The sequence below is a fragment of the Armigeres subalbatus genome, chromosome 3 (genome assembly GCF_024139115.2).
Source record: "Armigeres subalbatus isolate Guangzhou_Male chromosome 3, GZ_Asu_2, whole genome shotgun sequence".
In the NCBI taxonomy this organism is placed as follows: domain Eukaryota; kingdom Metazoa; phylum Arthropoda; class Insecta; order Diptera; family Culicidae; genus Armigeres; species Armigeres subalbatus.
In genome coordinates, this window is record NC_085141.1 from 381,513,061 (window position 1) to 381,538,438 (window position 25,378).

At 38.6% G+C, this 25,378-nt stretch overlaps 2 protein-coding genes across 3 annotated transcripts in view; both read left to right on the plus strand.

Moving 5' to 3' along the window:
* The window catches only part of LOC134226650 (uncharacterized), a 354,697-nt gene that overhangs the window by 152,816 nt on the left and 176,503 nt on the right, over positions 1–25,378 (plus strand). The window lies entirely within an intron of this gene.
* Positions 6,277–7,365, plus strand: LOC134223779 (general odorant-binding protein 45-like). The gene is made up of 2 exons (XM_062702969.1): positions 6,277–6,489; positions 6,574–7,365. The coding sequence occupies exon 2, from the start codon at positions 6,598–6,600 to the stop codon at positions 7,363–7,365; it is 768 nt and encodes a 255-aa protein (XP_062558953.1). The 5' UTR covers positions 6,277–6,489; positions 6,574–6,597.

The window sequence follows — 25,378 nt, forward strand, 5'->3', positions numbered from 1 at the left end:
ATGCATTCAGAAGACAGCTTATGGATATTCAGAGAATGAAAAATACTTTAACACTTCAACACTCTTTATATAAACTATTAAAAGTCCGAATAGGGTAAATGATCCAATAGTGGAGGAACTAAGCACGTTCCAACACTATTAATTTTCCCAGAATTATTCCAATACTTATTCCGCTTACCTTGGATATATATTCGATAGTTTTCCCCATCTATTTTAATGGAAATATGCTTCCGTCCCATGCATTCCATGTTTTCCGCCCTAAAATGACAACTCCAATTATTGGTACACTGCTCCAATAGTTGCGGTATTTCTTAATTCGTGTTCCTATGGTTGCGAATCCCATTGATTTCTTACGGGGCTCGGGCTATAGGAAAATTTAGTAAGGTATTTTGAAGATATTTACCAGTTTATCAAGATTATCAATGCTGTTTTCACTCTGTTTGTATTCTGACATATCAATTTATTATTGGACGTAGTGGGTTGCTGCGTTTGATTCTTAGATTTTCCGCATACTGCACTACCGCAACTATTGGAACACCCACGACTATCGGATCATTTGCCCTAGCATGTAAAATCATCAGCGCCTTAAAATGGCATACCATAAACCGTCTATAATTCGGCTGATGCCTAAAAAATGACTTTTTTGTTAAATATCTTGGCTGTGCATATGCACAGCATATGTTTCGAAATGGACAAATTGATATGAAATTTGCGAAAAAGAATCCACGTGTCTTGGAGGGACTCGAACCCTCAACCTCCTACTCTCTAGATAGGCGTGATAACCCCTACACAACAAGACCACTTAAAGGTCACGTTTGCGGAAAAGCCATCAGAATCCGAGTACCAACCTCCACCGCGGTTAGCTCTCTTTTTTGCAAATTGAATATCTTTCGGATGCTTGATTTGTCCAATCTCCACATGCGCTTTACTATTGTATATCCACAGCCAAGCGAGTGCACATTGTTTATTAAACGAGAGGATCGCACTCCATGCCCCCCAGTAACTGTCTGGGCGGGACGGTATAGAATGCGAATTCAATCACACTCTGCTGTGCCAAAGGCTTGCTTGGCTAAAGCATTTGATGAGTTTGATTGTGTTTGACGTGGATTCTATTTCGCAAATTTCATATCAATTTGTCCATTTCGAAACATATGCTGTGCATATGCACAGCCAAGATATTCAACAAAAAAATGGTTTTCGTACGGCCGAGTTGCCGAATAATATGCAATTAATTGTAATCAAGTGTCGGTCTTTCACCGTCATTAGTCGTCTGAGTACACGCGACCGCTTACGTTAAAGGCAATCAAACTCATCAAATGCTTTAGCCCAGCAAGCCTTTGGCACAGCAGAGTGTGATTGAATTCGCATTCTATACCGTCCCGCCCAGACAGTTACTGGGGGGCATGGAGTGCGATCCTCTCGTTTAATAAACAATGAATGTGCACTCGATTGCCTGTGGATATACAATAGCAAAGCGCATGTGGAGATTGGACAAATCAAGCATCCGAAAGATATTCAATTTGCAAAAAAGAGAGCTAACCGCGGTGGAGGTTGGTACTCGGATTCTGATGGCTTTTCCGCAAACGTGACCTTTAAGTGGTCTTGTTGTGTAGGGGTTATCACGCCTATCTAGAGAGTAGGAGGTTGAGGGTTCGAGTCCCCCTCCAAGACACGTGGATTCTTTTTCGCAAATTTCATATCAATTTGTCCATTTCGAAACATATGCTGTGCATATGCACAGCCAAGATATTTAACAAAAAAATGGTTTTCGTACGGCCGAGTTGCCGAATAATATGCAATTAATTAAAAAATGACGTTTGTTAAAAACACAACGGAACTGGAGCACAGCACACTTCGTTCTTCCGCGAGAAAAAAAAAACATATTTAGGCTTTGGTCCGATTCGCGAATTAAAATCAAATTAAACTTAAAAATGACAGTTCAATAATTTTCAAATAACCCTGCTCGCAGAGCAAGATTACTTTTGACAGATGTTGAATCATTTTTGATAGATGTTTTGTTGGTCTTGCTGGGTAGCACCAGCCATTCTTATGAGCGGGGGATTTCATAATTTCCGAACTGTAACTTTTAAGTTATATTTGATTTTAATTCGCGAATCGGACCACAACCGTAATGTCGCTAAACCCTAAATAATTGCACTAATAATTCACAAAATAAAAGGACTGAGTTTTCGTCAATATCTGAAATCTGGATACAGCAATTGTCAAGGATCTTATGAATAAGGTTAGAAGAATTAGGTGCTACTTATGCTACATCAAACTATTTCTACATATGAAGCTAATACGGAAATTATTTCAATAGAACTCAAATTTTTGTCAAATTTTACAAAAGAAACGACTTGTCATAAGACGAGTTTGTACAATCCCATTGAATTCCACCACTTAATTGTATCTTGACAGATACGTATTTCGACCTCAACAGTAAGGCCGTCTTCAGTGTCTCGTACTTGACTCGACTTCGAAGTTACGAAGGTTACGAAGTCCGTAATAAGCCCTATTTGCAGCTGCAATATGCCTTTTCACCTCGCGGGTAACATTATTATCGCACGTCACCACACACTTAAAATAAATCGCAGATTTCTGTGAAATTTCACCGAAATGTCAACAGCAGAACTGTTCGGTGAATAACTTTACAGATTTTCGGTGGTTTTGACAGTTGAACAAAGAAAAAAAGCAGAAAATTTGGAGAAATATTTATCGAACAATTCTGCTGTTGAGATTTCGGTGAATAGAAGCAAAATTCACCGAAATCTGTGAAATGATTTAAGTATGCTAGATACACAAATTCTCCAACAATTTCGAATTTTTCACCATCCAGCACCATTTCACTATTGAACCCACGTTGATTGGCAGCGACCATGTTCTTCGTTTTGCTGGTATTGATCGTGTGTCCAATCCTCGCTGTCGCCCTCTTGAAAGGTACAAAAGCCTCTTCCACGACACGGCGATCCCGAGAATATCGATATCGTCGGCAAATCCCCGGAGCATATGCGATCTTGTGATAATGGTACCGCTTCTTTGCACACCAGCTCTCCTAATCGCTTCCTCGAGCGCTATATTGAACAGTAGATTCGAGAGTGCATTACCCTCCTTTTATCCATCTAAGGTAACAAATGATGTCGATATTACATCCGCAACCCTTACACTTGATTTCGATCCGTCCAACGTTATACGAATCAGCCGTATCAGTTTCGCCGGAAAACCATGTTCAAGCATAATTTGCTATAATTCATTCCGTTTCACTGCATCGTACGCCGGCTTGAAATCAATAAACAGAAGATGTGTCTGCAAGCTGTACTCCCGGAATTCATCAAGGATTTGTCTCAGGGTAAACATTTGGTCCGTCGTTGATCGGCCCTCACGAAAACCTGCCTGTATTCGCCGACGTATGACTCTTCAAGAGGTCTCGATCTGTTGAACAGAATACGGGACATAATTTTGTACGCCGAATTAAGGAGGGATATTGGCGCACTCCAGTCTCCCTTTCTTTAAAAAAAGGGCGAATGAAGCCGTCCAAACATCTAGCAGGCAATTCCTCGTCAGTCACTCCAATTCAGTTATGATTTTATTACACGAAAATTTAAATATTAGGGAGCGTCCCCAAATTACGTAACGCTTAAATGGGGGACGGGGGGTAAAAAAATTTCATATATTTCATACAAAGTGTGACATAGGAGGTTGAAAAATGCCCAATTTTTGCGTTACGTTATTAATCAATCTTCCCTTAGAAAAAACTTCCAAAACTGTTTATACGGCGGAAATTCGGAAATGATGAACAGATCTGAAAAAAAAGTCCAAGGTTAAAGACGGTCGAAAGAGAAACATTTGGGTCTATGAGGGTTAAGTCATGCATCCAAATTTCTATCTTGGCATCACATTTGGTGGCTTGACAAAGTGTCCCACATTATCTTCTTGATGAATAAAACAATGAGAGTTGAAGCCAGCGATTGATTGAGTTGTGTGATGAATTCTTGATGGAGATTCCCCTGCTCACTTCCTTAAAACTTCGTTAGCAATATATTAATCACTCACTTTTAGAAAGGATCACTACTTTGGAAATTTTTCAATATATTTGTTTTTTTTTTTTGGAAGTCGAAAATATAACGGATGCAATGGAAAACACTTCCATTCGCATACAAGGCACACTACGATCTTCAAATTAGCTTAAGGTCACTCCTCACGGAATCCAAATTTCAAAGGGCTCGCGTTTTTGGGGGCACACCACTCGATACGGAGGCGGCGCCAATGACAGTTGTCATTTTTGTTGATTTAGTTTTGCTGCGTCGCAGCATGCGTGAAATAATAAAAATGACAGTTGTGCTTTGCTTCCGTATCGAGTGGTGTGCTCCCCAAAACGCGATCACTTTGAAACATGGATTCCGTGAGGAGTGACCTTAAAATTGTCTCCAGTTTTTAGAAAGGTTCAAATTTTTTTCAATTTATTAGTTTTTTTTATTTCTCCTTGTAAAACGAGTTTGAAAAAAGTCTAAAAGTCTAAAAAAAAGTCAATTTAAAAAAAAATATATTGCAATAATCTCTATCTATGGTGTTACGCTGGCTTATATGACTATGGAAATGTGAAAATATTTTTAGCGGGAGATTGCAATTAAGGTAAACAAAACTAGCTATATTCATTACATTAATTATAAACACCATTTGATGAGGGTGAACAATGTAAATTTGAGAACCCCTGTCTAATGTAACTTTTAATTTCACATTTACAAATTGTAGTTGTTGACATAAAAAAATCTTTTTGATACTCAAATTATTTTAAGCTTTTGGTGGAATGTATTTACTTGTCATAAAACGAGTTTGTACAATTCCATTTAATTCCTCTATTTTATTGTATTGTATATTGTCAGTCGAGTCAAGTACGAGATACTGACGGCCTTACTGTTGAGGTCGAAATACGTATCTGTCAAAGGTACAATAAAGTAGTACAATTAAATGGAATTGTACAAACTCGTCTTATGACAAATAAAAAGTTCATTAGTAGCGTTTTATCGAATTAAAAATTGTCTCATAACGAATTTCGTTAAATTGCGGTTGCCTTTTAAGGGCACTTTTTATATGGATGATTTAATATTTTTGAATAAGGCGTAACACTTGCACTGAGCTTCTTCCACCTCCATCGCTATATAATTTGTAAACGACATTGATTTTGTTCCATATTTAGAAATTTTAATACAATTGCAAGAATATTCTTTTTTCTCGTCTCATTAAAGATCCCAATATTTATTTAGACTCTTTCAAGCCATCATTATTCTATTCGTTAAATCATCCATTTTTCATTCCAACTGCTTCTTCAGCTGCCCAGCTATCACCGCCGCAAGAATCTCCGCATCCGTTCTAACGCGAAACACCTGTTCTCGCCTCTAAGAACTGGTCGCAAAGCCCACAATCGTGCCAGAGGTGTCAAATATTAATAAGCAATTTACATCTCCGCTCGGTAAACGACTTGAGCCACCAGATAGTACCTACTTATGCCCGATGGCCGGCGAAGGGCTTTGGAAGCGGAAAGTTGATTTTCTGGTCCCCATATCTCGTACTGCGCTGGTGCTGCTTGTTGTTAGTGACACTGTCCCGGGTAAAGATAAGTACCCCGTTCCCGACTTCTCGACTTCTGGTGGTGGAGGTGGAGGGCCGTGAGACGTGCTTCCACGGTTCATCGCCCTTTTGATGAATTGCTTCCATAAGGCTTATCTTTCTCACCTCTGGCTAGTTTGTTTATGTCATGTCTGGGTGCTTTATTCAGTTGCTTCAACCGTCCTGTTGTTGAGTGACAAAGAGCCATGGGTAATAGTCTGGATTTTTCAATGTTGAATTGAAATCTAAAGCTGATTTATTTGGCAATTGAAGTAACATTCACATAGCCCAGCTGGGAAAGTGCAACAATCCAAAAGAGAGACATGCTCTTCGTGTCTCGAACATTGCACAATAGGATCGTTTGCGCCGGGATTGATCTCGGTTGGTGGGAATGATTATGCAAGAGCTATCCGATTACTGCCACCTGGGAGTTGAAGTTAGGTAAAAGGTAAACCGCGAAGCAAAGGCCATGGGGACCAATTTGTGATAATTTATTCCAATACGCAGTTGTCTCCGGCCATTAGTTAGATGGTTTGATTGATGGTCGATCGATTGGGTTTGTGGAATGGGATGGAAGAATTTTTCCCGGAATGTTCGAACGTTGGATTGATCGAAATCAATCCTAGTGAACACACGTGGCCAACGGTACTTGACGTGGCTGAGATTTATGAATGAGATTAGTAACGAATGTAAATTGTTTTGTATTTATTAAGTCATGGATATTTACATACTATTTTTCACATATCAATCTCCTAAAAATGGACCTTGGAACGTGTTATTTTTTATACACAACAAAAACTATTTCGAATATCTATTTGTATAAGAATGCATTTATCAATACAGTGAGATAGAATTTCTTGTAGTGAAAGTTTCTTATCTCTCCAGGTACGTGCTTTTTTGTCCAAATTTCCAAATGGCCTTTCAAATGCGCCTATTTAACAAACAGTCCGCCCGAACTAATAAAATTAGTATGTTTTTAGTTCCGCGAAAACAATGAAGTGCGTTCCACCGATTCTGTTCCTCTTTCTCGCCGCACCAGTCGTGAAGTCAGCTCTCCATTGCGCTGTCGTTAAACACCCCTACACGCTGTACAATGAATGTGTTCAGTATCTGGAGGGTAATGGAGACACGGAAAGCTGCACCTACCGGTGCATTGGACTGACGGCTCGATTTTGGGATGATCAGCAGGCTCTGGTCACCCGCACCGTCAGCAGATTCTATCTGACCAGCGCGAATGACACCGACTTTCGCAACCGGACGGATCATTGCCTTCAGGAAGCGGCGGAGGACTTCCCAATCTCTGACATCTGCCAGCGGGCGACCTGTTCCGTGTCGTGCTACGATGACCAGTTCGGGGAGCTGATTTCCGAACGGCCGAGTTTTATCCCGTTTACTGATGTGGTCCACCGGCGAGTTGTCCAAGAATGTTTGGATATTTTCCAGATCGGAGAGTCATTACGAAAGGATATGTTGGAGAATGGGTTACTTTCGCTGCCGGAAGGGCGATGTCTTCTGCGGTGTGTTTTGCTTCGGGAGGGGCTGTACAACGACCGGAGAGGACCCCGGCTCGGATGGCTTTGGGTGCAGACCGAGGGCTACGAGGAGGTATTCTACGATACGGCGCAGAAGTGCTTTGCATTGCTGAAGTATAAAACGCTGGAGCCATGCGAGCTGGCTGCCAGGTTCGCTGCGGAATGTTTGCCGTCGAGATTGCCATTGGTGGATGTTGTGTACGCAGTGTTGAGTAGTTTAGATAAATAAATAATCCAGTGAAAAGATGGTGATTTTCTACTTATTTATAGAAGCAAATATTTTGTAAACTATGAAACTCTAACGTGTTTTACGATGTTTCTACTGCGATTCTCGATTTAACGAAGTGTTCAAAAAGGTAATTTTGGTGTTTTGTGTTCGAATCTGATTCATTGATAATATGGGCAAACACTGGCGGTCAATTGAGCTCAAGATTGAGAATTTATGGAGATAATAATGAACAAGTTAATAGCCCTTTCGCTCGTTAGGAAAACTTCGAATGTTTGCACTTCAATTTACGTATGTCATACTATCCAAGAAGTTCACTGCCCTTCCAAATTACAAAAACATGATTTGCCATCCATCTCAACTTCATCATTACCTCCTAGTCGCAGCGTCAAATGTTTATTTATTACGAACCCAAAAAAAACATTCCACCGGACTGCATCAATAACGTCGATTCGTTACACAGCCCAGTTTCAGATTTCGATTTTGATCCGCCACAGCAGCTCCCTCGCGTAATGCTCTCGCTCATCACGCATGAATGATTGTTTCTCCTTTCTTTCTTGTAACAGTGAAAAAAGTGAAATCGTTTCCCCTCCCGCTGATAGGCTTCGAATCGGTATAGCTTTTTTTTTGCTGAGCACACCTCTTCGCTAAATGCGAAAAAATAACAACATTAATTAAGCTATATATATTTTCCAAAATAAATCACCGAGAAAATCGAGTAACGAGCAGCTCGGATAGCGGCCACACCCTGCATTGAGTTGAGTTCTGTTTGATTTGATTTGTTGATGGACCGTTATGGAGATTTAAATCTAATTCTTCAAATAATGTTTTGATAATTTAGGCCAACATTTATATCCAGATACTAATAACATTATGCAAACCGCATTTGGGTCATTTGGCAAGTTCTTTTGTACAATCAGGACTAAGCCTGGATCTTATTCAGATGTATCTGACCAGATACAAATAAAGTCGTCACTTCAAACATAATTTCCTTCTTGACCAGTGTACTCAACAATGAATTTGTGTTTGCAACAATCATTGGCACCATCAAGTATTTGTGTAATTCCTTCGGAAACTTCTGGGAAACTTAACGCGTCAATTTTTACTGGAAATCCTGCAGAACTTCATTTCTCCATAAACTAGTGAGGAAATTTCATCGGAATTTTGGGAGCTTATGCGGAAATTTCCAATCAACATTCGTTCAGGAATCTGTGGGGAAATAAATCCTAGATTTTCAGTTGAAAGCAGTCAGGGTATTCTCGCGACTATTCCCACTGAAATTTCGACGATAATTTTTTTTGCGAATTTCTATGAAAGTTGCTTGGGAAGTTTCTCCGGGATTTCTGGGAAAATTTATCAGAAAATCGCTGTGGAAAATCATTCAAAAATTCCCGCGGAAATGACTTCCAGAATTTTTATTAATAAACTTCTGGGCATTGAGGCCATTTTTTTTCTGAAATTTCTGCCGAAATTCCTCCAAAAATTGCTTGGGAAATTTTGTGAAATTTCTAATAGAAATCATGCGAGAATTTCTCCTGACAAATTTTCTCCAAGAATTCTTGCGGAAATTATTTCAGGAATTTCGGAATGTCCTGCGGAATGTCATTCGGGAACACCTTCGGAAAGTCGTTGGAGAAACTTTTTAGAAATTACTGCGGAAATTGATTAGGAGATTCTGCCGGATATTTCGCTAATAATTTTTTATTAGGGAATTGCGTCGAAAACTGCTTTGAAAACTTTTGCTAGATTTTCTGCATTAATTCGTTGGGAGTTACGGTGGGTATTCTTCCAAATTTCTACGAATGTTTTTGCGAGACAAGTTATTCGAGAATTCCAGCGGAAATGCTTCTCAGAATCCCTTTGGAAATTCCTTCAGAATTTCTCGCGGAAACTGTAGACTAACGATGTTTAGCCCAAGATTGTGTGAACTGATGAAGTAACGTCCTATTTCGGATGCCACCTCTGCAAGAGTTATAAGCTGTTATTTAGAGCAATTGTTGTCTTACGAGACTCAGGACTCAGAAGAGAATGGGCCGAGTCTTGGATTTTAGCATTTTGGTTAATTTTCAGAACAGCTGTGCACAGAATGGAAAAATCATTATTTGAGGGGTCCACTATGGGGACGTGGATAATTTTTGTCATGCGATTGGAACGTGTCTTAAGCGCAAGCAGCCCAGGACGTTGGTACTGTCTGTGAGTGACATTTCGCATTAATCAAATCTTTGATGAGTGTATTCATAATATTTTTTTCTAAACCATTCTGGGTCTCAAACAACTGTGCAGAATTTGAGCCCGATTGGTGGTTTCCTCGCTTTCCGCGTCGCGTTTAAAGTTTGTATGGAATCAGTATGGGAAAACGTATATTTTTGTATTTTTACTTCTAGAGGTTTCAGTTCATCGTAAACCAAGAAGCACATTGCGTTAAAGTTTAACTCAAAGGATGTCGAAAAACCTTGCTGAAGAACGTTCGTGGCTAGAGCGTCTAAGGAAAAGTTATAACGCTTCGAAGATTGATTGTTCAAACCATATGCGAAAAAAAAATCGTTTGTTCTGCCAGCACTGCCATTTGTGTCATTTCAAAATTATTGATCTTATATTGCTTTGGAACTAATGAAAGTAATTCGAAATTATTTCACAAAGTTAAAATTCCTACAAGAAGGATAATGAACATTGATTTCTTGCATATGATTTGAACAATCAACTTTCGAAGCGTAATAACATTTTTTGTAGACCTTCCAGCAAAGTACCTTCTTTGGCAAAGTTTTTTGGGCTCTTTTAGACTAGCGGAAGAGGCCTCAAAACGCCCCCGAGGCTAAACGACTGAACGTTTCGATTATTTTACACTCCGATATCGAGTAGCAATCGAGCATATAAGTGCAGTGCGTGTTTTAGTCGTCACGAAGAAGTTAGGATATCGAATCAGTCATCGGAAAAATATGTTAGACACGCATTGCTTTTCCGTCTTTGCATCATCATAAATATGGTGTCGTTAAGAAAGAAAAAAATCCATAAACAATTAGGAAATTGCCAATAAAGAAATCAGGGTATGAGCAATAAATAAATATAAAATTTCCAAATATGAAATAAAATTTCCATAAACAATTAAGAATTTTCCACAAAACAAAAATAAATGATCACTTTTAAAAGCAAAAATTGCAATTATAAAAGAAGAATTTTCCATTAAGAAATCAAAATGTTTCTTGAAAAAAATTAGCAATAAACAATTACAAAATTTTCCTCAAAATATTTTTTTTCCATAAAAAATTAAAAAATTTCCACAAAATAATCAATAAAGAGCAATAACAAAAATAAGAAAATTTCCATATAAAAAATACAATAAAGCAATATAGCTGATGAAATTTTACATGAACTTTAAATGCTTTTAAAGAAGGGGCCATCTATGGAAAAAAGCACAGTTTGATTGCTTTTTTATGTTTCTTCATGGAAATTTTCTTATTTTTTATTGCTCCTATTGATCATTTTGTGGAAAAATTTTAATTTTTTATGGAAAAAATATACTTATTTTGTGCAAAATTTTGTAATTTCTTATTACTAATATTGATTAATTTAAGGAATTTTGTATTTTTTTCGGGGGACATTTTGATTTTTTTTATGGAAAAATCTTCTATTATAATAGAAATTTTTGCTTTCAAAAGTGCTACTTTATTTTTGTTCTGTAGAAAATTCTTAATTGTTTATGGAAATTATTTGTGGAAATTTTATATTTATTTATTGCTCATACCCTGATTTCTTTATTGACAATTTTCTAATTGTTTACGGGAAATTTCAATTTTTTTAGAGGGAGTTTTTGTTTTAGTCTGAAGAAAATCATAAAGCTGTTATCAAATCCTGATGAGTCGACAAATTAGTATTTAGTTTTCTTTTATAAAACATCTTCAGTGTTTTGTTATACTTTTTTTAACTTTATTGAAGTTATTTTTCTTATAATTAGAGTTCATTACTGCAGTGTTTTGTTGGGAATGTCCAACAGAAATCGAAAAATAACTTTAACTATTCTATTCTATTTTTTTCAAAGTTTTTTTTTATTTTTTTCCGACTAAATATTCGAGACGTCAGTCTCAGAGTGTAAATATGGGGAAGGGTCATTTGGCCTCACCCATTCAGTCGAAAGCCATTTTGCCGGAAGCGTTTGATCTTTGATCGAAAGGGTCGTTTGAAAGGAAAAGTCATATGGCCGAAAAGGTCGTTTGGCTGAAAAGGTCGTTTGGCCGAATGGGTCATTTGGCCGAATGGGTCATTTGGCCGAATGGGTCATTTGGCCGTAAGGATCATTTGGTCGAAAGGGTCGTTTGGCCGGAAGGGTCATTTGGCCGAACGGTTCATTAGGCCGAAAGGGTGATTTAACCGAAAGGGTCATCAATATTTGAATAAGAATCTAGCATTTTCGCATATGCCCAGTTGTTATACAGGTTTCGGTAGGTTCTTATACATAACTGTTGGAAAATCTAACAATCACCGAGTGTAGTTATACATTGAAAATGTACCAAACTTTTGTATAAGTATGTGTTCGTTCGTGTCGTTTTGTTAATAAAGCTGAAGTTTGGATAATAATGGGCCCTGACACGGCGGCATGAAAACAAAATAAAGGCTGGGTGATGCTTTTTGTTTCACGCTGCAAGGCATGAAGGATGTTAATTTTAAAATGCTTATCAAAAAGTTTAAACTTATTCTAGCTCAAAATTGTTTGATTTTTCAGTTAGAAATAAGATTTGTTTCGGATGATGCTGGGTCATTAGGCCGAAGGCCATTAGGCCGAATGGTCATTAGGCCGAACGGTCATTAGGCCGAATGGCCATTAGGCCGAATGAGAACTGGGGAGTGAGAAGTGAGTAGTGCGAAGTGAGGAAGAAGTAGAACGAAAGAAGGAAAAAGGAAAAAGGAAGAAGAAGAAAGAAGGAAGAAGGAAAAAGTAAAAAAGAAGAAGGATGAAGGAAGAAGGAAAAAGTAAGAAAAAGAAGGATGAAGGAAGAAGGAAGAAGGAAGATGGAAGATAAAAGAAGAAAGAAGGAAGAAGGAAGATGGAAGATAAAAGAAGGAAGAAGGAAGAAAGAAGAAGGAAGGTGGAAGAAGGAAGAATGAAGAAAGAAGACAGAAGAAAGAAGGAAGAAAACGGAGGAAAGAAGAAAGAAAAAGGTAGACGAAAGAAGGTAGAAGGAAGGGAGAAGGAGGAAGAAGAAAGAAGAAAGAAGAAAGAAGGAAGAAGAAATAAGGAAGAAGGAAGAAAGAAGAAGGAAGAAGAAAGAAAGAAGAGGGAAAAGGGAAGAAGAAAGAAGGAAGAAGGATAAAGAAAGAAGGAATAAGGAAGAAGGAAGAAGGAAGAAGGAAGAAAGAAGAAGGAAGAAGAAAAACGGGAGAAAGAAGGAAGAAAAAGGATGAAAGAAGAAAGAAGTAAGGGTATGCGATAACACAATTTTTCCTGACGAAACGAAACGAAACGAAATTAAAAATGCTACTGTTAGATCGGAACGAAACGAAATTCAAATTTTCTTCCGAAACTTCGAAACGAAACGAAATTCGGGTCCATTTGATTCGAAATTTTACGAAACGAAACGAAATTTAGTTTTTTTCCGCGAAATTTTCTATTAAATAGTTTTTTTAGCATTATATAAATAATGCAAAAATCGAATAAAAAAAACTTCCGGAGAAAATAATTTTGTTTAATATTTTTAGAGTCAAAAAATTTTTTTCTCTAAAATAAAATTTTGATGCGACAAGACAAAAAATCGGGAAATTATTAGGATTTTCAAAACATTCTTTAACATTTCATTTTAATATTTATCTTTTTTTACCTCCTCCCATTTAACCTTTCCGGCATCAGTAGGACACCTTTTTTTATTAAATATAACGGCCTTAGGGCAAAATCAACAATGCTCATTTTGAATATGAATCTGAAACATTTGTTTGCCCAGCAGCTGTTCTAGATTAATTTTTTATACCACTCAACTGTCAAAAACTTAAAACTGGCATAACGCTCAGTATAGATTAAACCAGGGACAGAAAAAGTCATTTCAACTACACTCAAACAGCTGACATCCAACACACAATCAAGTTGCTAGTCCTTCCCGAATTTGAATGGGCGAATGAATAGGACGGCATGTGCACGAACAGCAGCAAGCGTCGACTCTCGGTGTCAGCATTGTTTTGTGCGGTGTCAAAATGAATCTTCAGCTTGGCACATTGATATTCAATTTGAAATATCAAAATATGAATATCATTCCATACTGCGGTGCATGGATTCAACATTTTGAAGTCAGATTCCTAAAAATATATGCATCTGTTTTGTATATAAAGTAAAATAATCATCATTTATCGGTGCAAATTAACCGCAATTCAAAATATTCATTTCAGCCCCGATAGATATTCATTTTTTACGCTCGATTATCAATCGGCTATTGAAGATCGGGCGGTAAATTTGGTATGGAAGTTTGACAGCATGCTGCGAGATGTTCGTGTCTGCATTGCCGAGCGTCTGATCAAAACAAACACGAATCAATGACGAAACTGCCTACTGAGCATCGATGCAACTGATAGTAAAACGAAGATTTCCGTCCTTGGATTAAACCAAGAATGAAACGCGAATTTCAAATATTTTGGTGTATGAATGCGTCATTTTATCTACGGATCAATCCACTTTGCAATTACGGCGCCTTTCTTGGCAGCAACATAATGGTTCCATTAAATTGATCATTCATCATAATCATATCAACGGTTGTTATAATGCTGAAATGAAGGTAACAACTTCTGATATAATTATGTTACAGCTATAGGAAATTTTGATATAATTTTTGTTATTTTAACAACAAATTTATAACACATTTTGTTACATTATTCTTTTGAAATAAATAACACCCCTTACTATAATTTTGTTATGCATTCTGATCGGGAACCTTCTCAATCTGGAACTGTTAACGCACGGCAGCCCGCTATGAATAATTGGCCTACATGATTCATTCGTGTCAATTGTGTCGTAGTCGACTCCATGGATCGTTCCCTCGGAGGAAAGTGGACTATGAAGGTAGGTTCTAATATCCGACATTCCGTGGCGATATGGGTCCTTCGAGATGTCCCATTCGACCTACTCCTCTCGAAGACCTTCCAGTTGTCGGAGTCCGTCTCCGAGGTAGTTTTCCAGTTAGCGTGGTAAACGTTTACTTACCCTGTGGCAATCTACCGGGCATCATAGGAAAGGTAAGCAAAATAATGGACGATCTCCTGTCCTCCTCTTGGGGGGACATGAACGCACATCACCCAGTCTAGGGTGATTCTAGGACTGATCTCAGAGGTACCGCGCTACTTGAATTATTCGAAACTGTGAACCTTGTACCACTTAACAACGGATCGCCCAGCTTTTTAATGGTCACTCAGCCACTGCCATCGACGTGACTGCCGCCAGTCGGTCTATTCTTTCCGCTCTCAAGTGGGAAGTGTCTACAGACTTATTCAGCAGCAACCACTTTCTGGTTTCTGTCACCGTCCACGCCTCGCCCCCGGACATCACCCGGAGGCCAAGATAGCGTTACAATGCTGCTGACTGGGAGGCATACTGCCGCCACCTCCGATGCACATTTGAACAAGATACGCCCATAACCCTTTCCGGCTTCACCCAAACCGTCCTGGATGCCGCCGTTGCCTGAATCCCGCAACCCAGCACCCGGCCAGGACGAAAGGCACTACGCTGGTGGTCAGATGAAACGCGTCGGGTTGTTAAAGCGAGAAGAAAGGCCCCCGAGCGCTACGGAGACTTCCCGCTGGTCATCCTGATAAAGTAAATGCCCTTTAGGTCTACAAAGAGAAACACTATGAATGAAAAAGTTCTCATCCCCATTCCTAAAAACAACATCTCTTCCCGGGATGTCACGAAGCACCGGTTCATCTCGCTGACCTCTTGTTTGTTCAAACTCGTCGAGAGGATGGTCAAGCATCAAGTTGGGGGAACTTCCCATCCCCAACAAGAAAATTGTAAAAGTGTCTGTCACCGTATAGAGCGTCGGTCTCCCCTCCGTGGCGCGAGTCCATTGACATGGAGCGAGGAGCTGACACTCTTCAAAATCCAACATTAACAGCTCTATACCACACAATTTCCGAAGGAATGGCAACTGTTTGACTCTCAGAAGGTCGGTGGTCGAGCTAATAAACAGTGAATTCTACAATTACGAACACAGATATACGGATGGGTCCGTTTCAGGCCGTGGAGTAGGCATCGGGGTCACCGGAACCAACATAACTATCTCGGATAGTCTCCCGGAAGCCTGTACCATTTTTTTTTGGTCGAAACATCTGCAGCTCTCACGAAGCCCATCCTCGTCCTATCCGACTCAGCTAGTGTTATCTCCGCGCTCCAGAGCGAAACGCCTAAACACCCCTGGATCCAAGGTATCCTAGCAAATATGCCTCCGAATACGACCTTTGCATGGATCCCGGGAGTGCCTTGCAACACCACGACCGATCACTTTGCCAGAATCCACAGTCCGTGTGGAAGACGTTAAAACCTGATAAGAAAATTATTTTGAGCTTTTTAGTGGAATGTTTTCACCTGTCATAAGACGAGTTTAGACAATCCCATTGAATTCCACCACTTAATTGTATCTTGACAGATACGTATTTCGACCTCAAAGGTAAGGCCGTCTTCAGTGTCTCGTACTTGACTCGACTAAGTCGACTAAGTCGAGTCAAGTACGAGACACTGAAGACGGCCTTACCTTTGAGGTCGAAATACGTATCTGTCAAGATACAATTAAGTGGTGGAATTCAATGGGATTGTCTAAACTCGTCTTATGACAGGTTAAAACCTGGATAAGAAAGACAGTGCGAGACAACTGGGAAATGTCATGGCGAGCTTCCACCACTGGACAGATGCGGAGAATCAAGGGGACCACGTCGGCCTGGGTGGACCTGAGCAACTTAAAGGACCAGCAAATCATCTCTCGGCTCTGAACAGAATACACACGGCTCTCACGTTCTATTTTGCTCCAGATTCAAACTAGAATAGTGATCGAAAATTTGAAATTAAACTGAATCACTACTGATTTCATTCTACATAATTGTTACCCAAATGCCATTGGGAAAATCTGGCTTAAATTTACAAAAGGACATAGGTAAGTAACAGATCATTTTGGATCTATTCACCATTTTCAAAAGTATGCCCCTTACCATAAACAACGTGGAAATATTCATCGCTTAATATCGCTCAATATTTCCAACAGATTTCATATTGATTAGATCTGTTCACCATTTTTAAAAGCATTACGGATTCAAAGTGCCACCCCTCCATTTCAATTAACATCTTAAATGAAGTCTCCAGGTAAATTTTCGACCAAATTCATGAAGATTCATTGAATCTGTAAAACTTTCTGAAATAGTTTTTTCAACAGATCTAAGCAGATCTAAGCAGTTGATTGCAATGCAAAACTCGTCTTTTTCAATTTTTTTACTAAGGTCTGCTGGAAATATTTTTTTTAATTTAAAGTAATTTTTTTATTGTGAGGGGCATTTTTCATCCATCACTTTTTCTATGGAGTTTGACTTGGAAGATAAACGAAAATCGTGACTGCTAGATGAAAACCTTTTTTCGTTTCATCACTTTTTCACAATTTCTGGGAGTTGAACCTTAACAATAATATTCGTGGGATGCGCTCACTCTAGCAACACCTTCACGCTATCTGCATGTAGGATTAGCTTACAGTGGCTAAACGTCCCGGATTATGTGGAACAGTCTACTTGCCTCGCATTTCCTGGTGCCCCGGAAAACGTTCCGAATTCCATGATGAAACTGTAAAGCCGTTATTTCTGCAGCTTAGCAAAATAAAGAACAAATTTCCGTAAAAAATACGGTTATTTGCTGATTTTAGCAATAAAATGAAAGCTAGGACATGATATAACAATTCAATTGAAACTGCCTTGTTACTATTCAGTCGGTAGTTCTCAAGTGGTGATCGCCAGTGTAACCTAATAAATTTGGCACAAAATCTTCCAAATACAGGTCGGACTCGATTATCCAGAGTATCGATTTTATTTTCACTCTGGGTAATCGAATCACCATAAAAAAATAAATCTGCAATTAAAAAACCTATGTTTTATTTTTCTTGCAGATAATTTTCTTAACTATGTTTTATTTTACTTGCAGTGGTGTAGTCAGAAATTGTTTATAAAAAAAAACCTGAATAATCCACCAGCGGCCTCGGTGACTTTCTGGTGTATTATTATGGAAAAATAGTATTTTTGCCATAATTTTTGAGTCCATAGTCCGATCCAGCCAATTTTCAATATGAAATGATAATACAGGATTTCCATTTGAATGCAACAACAACATACAAATACGTGCAAAAAAAAATGGCTGGACTATTTACGCGCTTTTTGTACAAAAAATAGTATTTTGGCCATTACTTATTTTATGCCTACAACTCGAACGCAAACCTTTACGATTATTGCTAAATATTACTTGTTAAAAGCAGTTAAAAGCAACAAACTGCCCTGCGGAAAACGCACCGCACCGGACCGGCACTTGAATAATCTGCATCTGAAGGATCTACAAAATGTGAGAAAATTATAGATTTCCATGATACACATACAGAACCAAAAATATCTGAAGGTTGATGTTTAGGTCATGACAATGATCTCAATCTGAAAGATATGAATCAGTTCCAGAATCCGAAATTAATGAGATATCAGAGAATGCCTCAAATCTGGAGCATTCTGAAATCTGCAAATGTCTAACAATCTACTAAATCAAGAAAACTTCTGAAACGTCACGTTGCTTTCAAACATTGCAATAGTTGTAAATTGAATACTTTCAAAAGACAACGGAAAACGGACAATACTCAGTAGTCCAGTGATGATTATTTCGCTTATCGAAGAGTTTCCACAACTAGAAGAGCGCCTCGTAATACATTACATATTTCATACACAACTCAGTTAATTTAAATAAAAATATAGGCACCAACATTTCAAAAGGGCGTAATTGCTTTTGTAAATAAAAGCTTCTCACGTCGCTGGTGAGTTAATTCAAACCCACCAACGAAATTCAACACCACTGATGGAAGCATCGAATCCTCTTCTTTCATTTAATGGTGCTGGATTGCGTAGGTGAGCACAAATAAGCCCACCAGAGACGTGAGAAGCTCTTGTTTACAAAAGCAGTTTCGCCCTTTTGAAATGTTGGTGCCGATATAGCATACCAAAACGATGAGTTCTACAAATTATTTTTACTTCACTGAACAATATTATTTAAATTAACAAATGGAAAGCTAAATGCGTTATTGTTGAAGATACAGAATTGTATTACGTAGTGAGATTTAGGGGAAGAATTTATATGTATAAAATATTGAATGGCTTTATCCAGCGGCGCAGCCGAATTTTTTTATGATATGGAAATTGGAATTATTAAAAATTAATTTCGAAATTCCGCGAAATTCCGTTTAATTTCGTTAAAAGAATGATTTTTCTGTCGAAATTTTTGAAATTTAACGATACGAAACGAAATCAGAAAATCAGATTTCGCCATACTCAAATTCCGCGGAATTCCGAATGGAATTTCGGAATGCCCTAAAACGAAATTTTTCGAAATACCGCATATGCTTAATGATGGCCATATCTGATAAACGATTTGATCACAAACGATGATCAGTAGTATTATCTACTATTTGCATTTCATCAGACTCCTGTATGAAGGGCCAAAAATGGGTGGGGTGGTTCCATAAGTAGAGACACTTATGCGAATCCACGGGATGAATAGAGCATCTCCTTCCAGAAGAAAGTTCGTACATACAATACTAAAATCTAGCCCTCGTTTCCCATATTGACCCAATAGATGGGGGGAAGTTAACAATAGGAAGTTGGCGATTCCACTCTTCCTATCCAAATCGCTTCAATTGGGTGCCCTGATGTTTTTTTTGTATGTAATCATATAGTTTCAATAAAATTTGGTAAATATATATAATGGAGTTCTCTCACCAAGTTTCAATTCCATGTCCTGGATGAGCAAGGACCTTTCTTTAACGCAAGCTAGTTTTAGATTTATGCCTTCAGAGATAGAAAACCTATAGCTCTTCAAGAGATCTTTACATCGGGAAATATCCTTCATTCTGTTTCAAAGATCGAGAAATAGACTTCATGATTTCTGAAAAGATACATAAACACAGAAGAGCCCAAAACGCTTCGATTGATGATTATTTCTTGCAAATCGGTGCCCGTTCATGAGTTATATTGCCCCAAAGGAAATGTATACTCATTATTATATTTAGAGATTTTATTTTATTATATGGAATTTATTTAACGAAATGCCAGGAGAGGAAAATCTATCAAGATATTTAAAATTTTCTCTAGGAATTCGTTCGAAAGCTCATTTGAGACTTTCTGTGGTAATTACTATGGAGAGCAAGAACACTAACCACATGGTAATCTCAGAGGGATTTAAGGATTATATATAAGAAGAATTCTCAGTGGAAACAAGTAAACGAGAGCTGTAATATCTTTTTTATATTATCTAACAGAAGTAATTTTTACCTTATAATTCCTCCGTCAGTCTTAATATAATTCTAGATTTAGCAACCTTTTGACGTTTTTCGTATAACAAATTAATCAAAAATTGGTTCTGATGTATCAATGTTTTGTTACCCTGAATCGACAAAGCCACGCTGAATTTTTTTTTTCATGTGGAAATCGATGTTGAGATCAGTTGATGACAATAGAGTCTACACATTTCTGATCAAAATCCGTGTATGCATATGATATACTTTGTAAGCCGTGGATTTGATTAAGATTTCTTGAACATATGAAGCATCGCAAAAATGCTAGAGGTTGGCTGGGCGCCTCGATCGCGTCGGGGCCTTTGAAAATTCACTTTTCTGCACCTACCTTCACTCATCAACGCGTAGGAAGCTCCCACATAGCATAAAGATACCGAAACGCAACTCATTCCGGCTCCAGCACGCGTGTGAATTTGATTCAATGGAGGTGGCGGTCCACCTCATCCAAATCGGGCCATCGCTCCCAAGATCATCGAAAAAAAAAAATGTGTGTCAACGTCAACCCGATTTCAGTTTCTACATGTTTCGATACAGTATCTGCGGCATTTCACTGAAGATGACGACCCCATTGGTTCCGCCGCCCGTCAGTGGGAATTCCTGGATTACCGTTCTAATTATGTCTGTTTTGAAAAGGGCCCTGATCTGATCTGGTCACGGGAATCTCAACATTAGTTTGATAAATTTCTTTAGGCCTGCCACCTATGTGCTGCGATGTGGAAAAGCTAGATCAAACGACGCAGATTTCGTTTGATCACAGACTGTGTGATGTGAGATGCGGAAAGGGTGGTCATCTATTCAAGGTTGAATTTTGTGTTCGTTGAGCACGAAAGCATCAATGGATAAAAGTCGTTCGGCGGTACTTTTGAGAGAAAGAATAACTCAACTTCCTACATGGAAAAGTTTTCTATTTACGAGAACAGACCGAAAACTCATAACAAAATTACGTTACAAAATTACGTTCACTTCTAACAAAAGTTTCAGATTTGAATGACACCTAAAACGTACTAAATTGCATACTTCAACGAGTTTTGTTTTGGCTTCATTGTCAACTAGCAGTTTCGTTTTAATGAACTCGATCTTTATGCCTACTAGAAAACCTCGTTTGTTGTTATAAGATGCTCAGAATAACTAATTTTCTACCTATGTGTTACCTAATATGCTTTGACCAGTGCCAGTGCGTAAATCATTTCAATAAAATACTTCAGGGTACGAACTGCTCAAAATTTGTATGGTTTGGTCGTATAATGAGCAGTTTATTAGAAATGCTTTCCAATTTCCAAATTATTATTCATAAATAAAGATATACTTACTTTTCGGTTTTACAATGGGTTTTACAATATTTTCAAAGAGGAGATCTATTACATTTTCCATTTCAAATAACTACCGTTATCCATAACAAATTCATCTTATCTTGAGAGAAAAAAGTTCAACAGTTAAGTTAGTTTTGCAAATGCACTTTACTTAAAACAAAAATATGCTACAGGGTCATCTATTCTTCATATCTTTGTTTGAGCATCCTATTCCTAAAGCCATCCATTCTGAATGTAAAGCCTAAATACTGCTCTATTTGTGAAATTTCTGTAGATCCAATTCATGCGGTCATGGCTCCAAACCATTTGACAAGACAGTGTATAGATATTTGAATTATGGGTCGTTACAAAAACAGCCTGCTTCCCATGCAAATCTAATTTGACGAAGCAAGTGCTTATTATGCAAGCGGTCCCTAAATATAGGTCACGCCAATAAGCATCACTTTTTCGAACCATTTTCCAGCAGACACCTTGCAACGTTGTCTTCCGAGAAACCGAAATCTTCTCAGTCAAACCGTCATTCGGAACGAACAACCGTAATCACAGAATCATAACCACCACCGCTCAGCCCTTCTGCCGGAACCGAGCATTATTATTACGAGAGTGCGATCTGCCCTTTATGTAACAAACAACAGTAAAATGAAAAATCTGATACGTACCGGGATCGAGCTGCCGGGTTTCTGCCGCTTGTGTCTGGCGCTAATCACCTTCGAGGGATCAGCAGCATGAAAACAGCGTAGATCAAATAAGAGTTTTTTTTTCTCAACCCAGAAAGGAAATCATTTAGTGAAGGTTGGTTCAATTTGAACTCTTATAGTTGAACGATGCTTCACATAAAATAACTTTGTTATCTCAGCGTGTAGGTTACATAAAAGCAATAATTTCTGAAGACCTTGGAGATGCAGTTTCTGATTCCTGTTTTTAGATAAATTTACAAAAAATGTAACGATGTATTTATGCGCTAACACACGGCTGCATTTAGTGCCATTCTCCCCTAAGTTCATCGTTGAACGGCGGGAAAACTTTTATCTATTACGAAAAGTTTTCATACCATCCCATACACATTGCACCAGAGCAGCGAGCCCTGTTGGCTGTTGTTGACTTGTTATTCTGTGCGGGTTCATTCACCCACCCTTTGGGGATTAGCAGTCAGTCAACTCCCAACGACGAAGACGATCTCCAAGATCTCCGGCCGATAGGCAGGCGTCCAGAGCAGGAAGAAAACATAATAATTCACGCCGCGGCCGCCGTCCGTCGCTGCCGTCTCATGTTGCTGTCGCGCCGTCATCATCGGTACAAACAAACGTGGCGCGAAACGGCCCAACAATACACACCACCACTACTCGCTTTAGAACTTGCCTCCCTGCGTACACACAGGTGGTAAGGTACCGATCGCTGAAGTGACATCGTACCCAGGGGTCGGATGGAATCCATCGAAAATTGAGTACTGAAATTGTTGTTTTATGCGTTGCGATGCATTAAGTAACAGTATCCTGATATGACAGATAAAAAGCTCTTTATGATTGCACCTCATACAATAAATTTGTGAACCAGCTATTAAGCTCAAGCCTATAGAAACCTTTTTCACAAGGAGAGACAAGGAGGAGTTCTCTGGATATCCTCCAAATAATTAAAAATCGCTATAAACTCTCCGAGAAAGTTACTAAGCAATAATTCGAAACTACGCGAAACAAAAACTTGGATTATCTTAACGCGGAAAGGGAGGACCCTTCAATTCTAGCAACAGAGGACATCGTGTATAACAAAATTCAAGATGTTAGGAACAAGGGACTAGAAGGATATATTCCAGCTACTGTTGTCCAAGATGGTGGAAGAACCTTCGTGGACAGCACTGGTCGAGAAATTCAAAGATGGACACCTGACATTCCTAACTTTTACGATGATTGACTCACAAACTATTCGACTATACGACATGACGAAAAAATTTCGACTCCTAGTATTACAGACTGGAATTACGCTTATCAGAACAAGACAACACAGAGTTAATCACAAAATCGATTTACTCAAATACGAACCTCTTATGGATAACTTATGGATGGACGACCTCGATAACAGAAATTGGTATGAAGTAGCCTTGCATAACAGGTAAAATACTAAAAAATAATACCAAAAACTTATATGCAGAATATTTGAGGCATACCATGCTTTGGTATTTCAATACCAAACGAATAATGATCGGTTATGCATTTGGTATTGAAATTCAATTTGATAACTGAGTATGTTATGGATCAAGTATCGTGCTTATTAGTTTTTGCTATTATTCCTTTGGTATTTTTCCTCTTATGCAGGGCTAGCTCATAACAGAGTATCGTATCAATAACAGAATGAGCTATTATTGAGCCCATTTCTTCTGCTCGGGATGGAACTTTCCACTGACGGACTCAACATTTTCAAGGATTTCGCAGATTTGACACTTACACTGAGGAATAGGTTGGAAGAAGTTAAAAACTCATCCAGAAGATTACTCCCAGTAGAACAGATTAGGAGAAAGCCGGCCGTCTTAAGTGTCTCGTAAAGACGGCCTTACTGTTGAGGTCGAAATACGTATCTGTCAAAGGTACAATAAAGTAGTGGAATTAAATGGAATACAGGCCGGACTCGATTATCCGGAGTGTTGGAAAAAATTGCACTCCGGATAATCGAACTTTCCGCACAGCTTTCCGGATAATGGAGCCATTTTTTGTTGTTGCTGAAAATTTAACTTTTGCTCAAATAATCTTTATTTTGGTTATATAACATCTAATAAAATATCCCGTTGGTTCGTTCATGGATTCTGACTACCGTTAGAGGTCAGCGCCGATCCGAAAATCGTTGGCGGCAACGTTTGCCATATTTTTTATCGGCGATTCTTTTAATTTAACGTGAAGTTTTTTTTATGATATTTTAAGACATTAACGGGAGAATCCTTTTAATTTACCCGGAAAAATCTAATGAGCTGTCCCAGGAGATTCTTCCAAGTTTTTCGAATTTTCAACAGGAATTGCTCTAAAGTTTTCACGAAATTTTCATGGGAAATTGTTTAGGAGTTTGCCTATCCCACCGGGCATGCATGCTTCGAATTAACAGAATTTCCTTGTGATTTTTTTAAAGTTTCACAAAAACTGTTTCCAACGGAATTTCAACTGGATTTTTTACGGAATTTCTTTAGATTTCTACGTGAAATTCCTTATGTTGTCTATTAGTAATTCTTCGGAAATTCTACGAGAAAATTTTCAAAAGACGGAGGGTCGCTTGGTTGAAAGTCATTTCACCGAATACCCCATGGCCGAATAATACGATAAGCCGAAAGCTATCTAGCCGAATTCCATTTGTCTTATACGGTTATTATGTGGAAAATGGTTTGGCGGTAATACCAAACTAGTCATTTGGCCGAAAATGCCGTATTCCCTAACAGGTCGTTTGGTCGAATAGGCCTTGTCATCGAAAATTCCATTTGACCGAAACGGTAGTTTAGCAAAAAGGGCAATTTGGCCGAAAATGTTATCCGGCTGATCGGATTATACGGCGAAAAACGTCGACCCGTTCAGCCAAACGCCATTTTCGAGCAAATGAACTGTGGGAGCAAACGCCTTTTTCGTCAAATGTCGTCATCGGTCAAATGATTTTTTTTCGGCAGCTCGGGCTGAATGGCCCTTTTCTACCAAACGACCATCTAGGCATTTTTGGCTAAATGACCTATTCGGCCGAACGACATTATCGGCCATATGTCTATTTTGGCCAAATGATTTTATGCCAGTCTAGCTTCGGATTAATGACATATTTGACCAAACAACAAACGGCCCTTCCGCGTCAAAATATTTGATTTCTACCTGAAATTTTGTGGATTTCAACAGGAAATAATTGTGGGGTTTAGGTAAATTATATTTAGCATGTGCTTATAGGTTCAACCCTCAGCATGTTCATAAATGCATACATACGAGTTCATCCTCCCGTTGAACGGTTGCATTATGAAGGACTCAACAACGGTCGTCCATCGCCTAAAAGCAAGCCATGACTCCTCCTCTCTCATCGTTCTACGGTCGAAGCACACGGACGTGTCAAGTCAGCAGCTTCCGGCTGCCAGCAGAATTCCAACCTTCCACATTGGCGATCCTGCCAGGTTTTGTTGCAATCAGGTGCAACAAAATAAAGCAGACCAAA

Excerpts from the sequence above, each read along its gene's own strand:
- LOC134223779 (XM_062702969.1), top strand. The coding sequence starts at position 6,598 with ATGAAGTGCGTTCCACCGATTCTGTTCCTCTTTCTCGCCGCACCAGTC.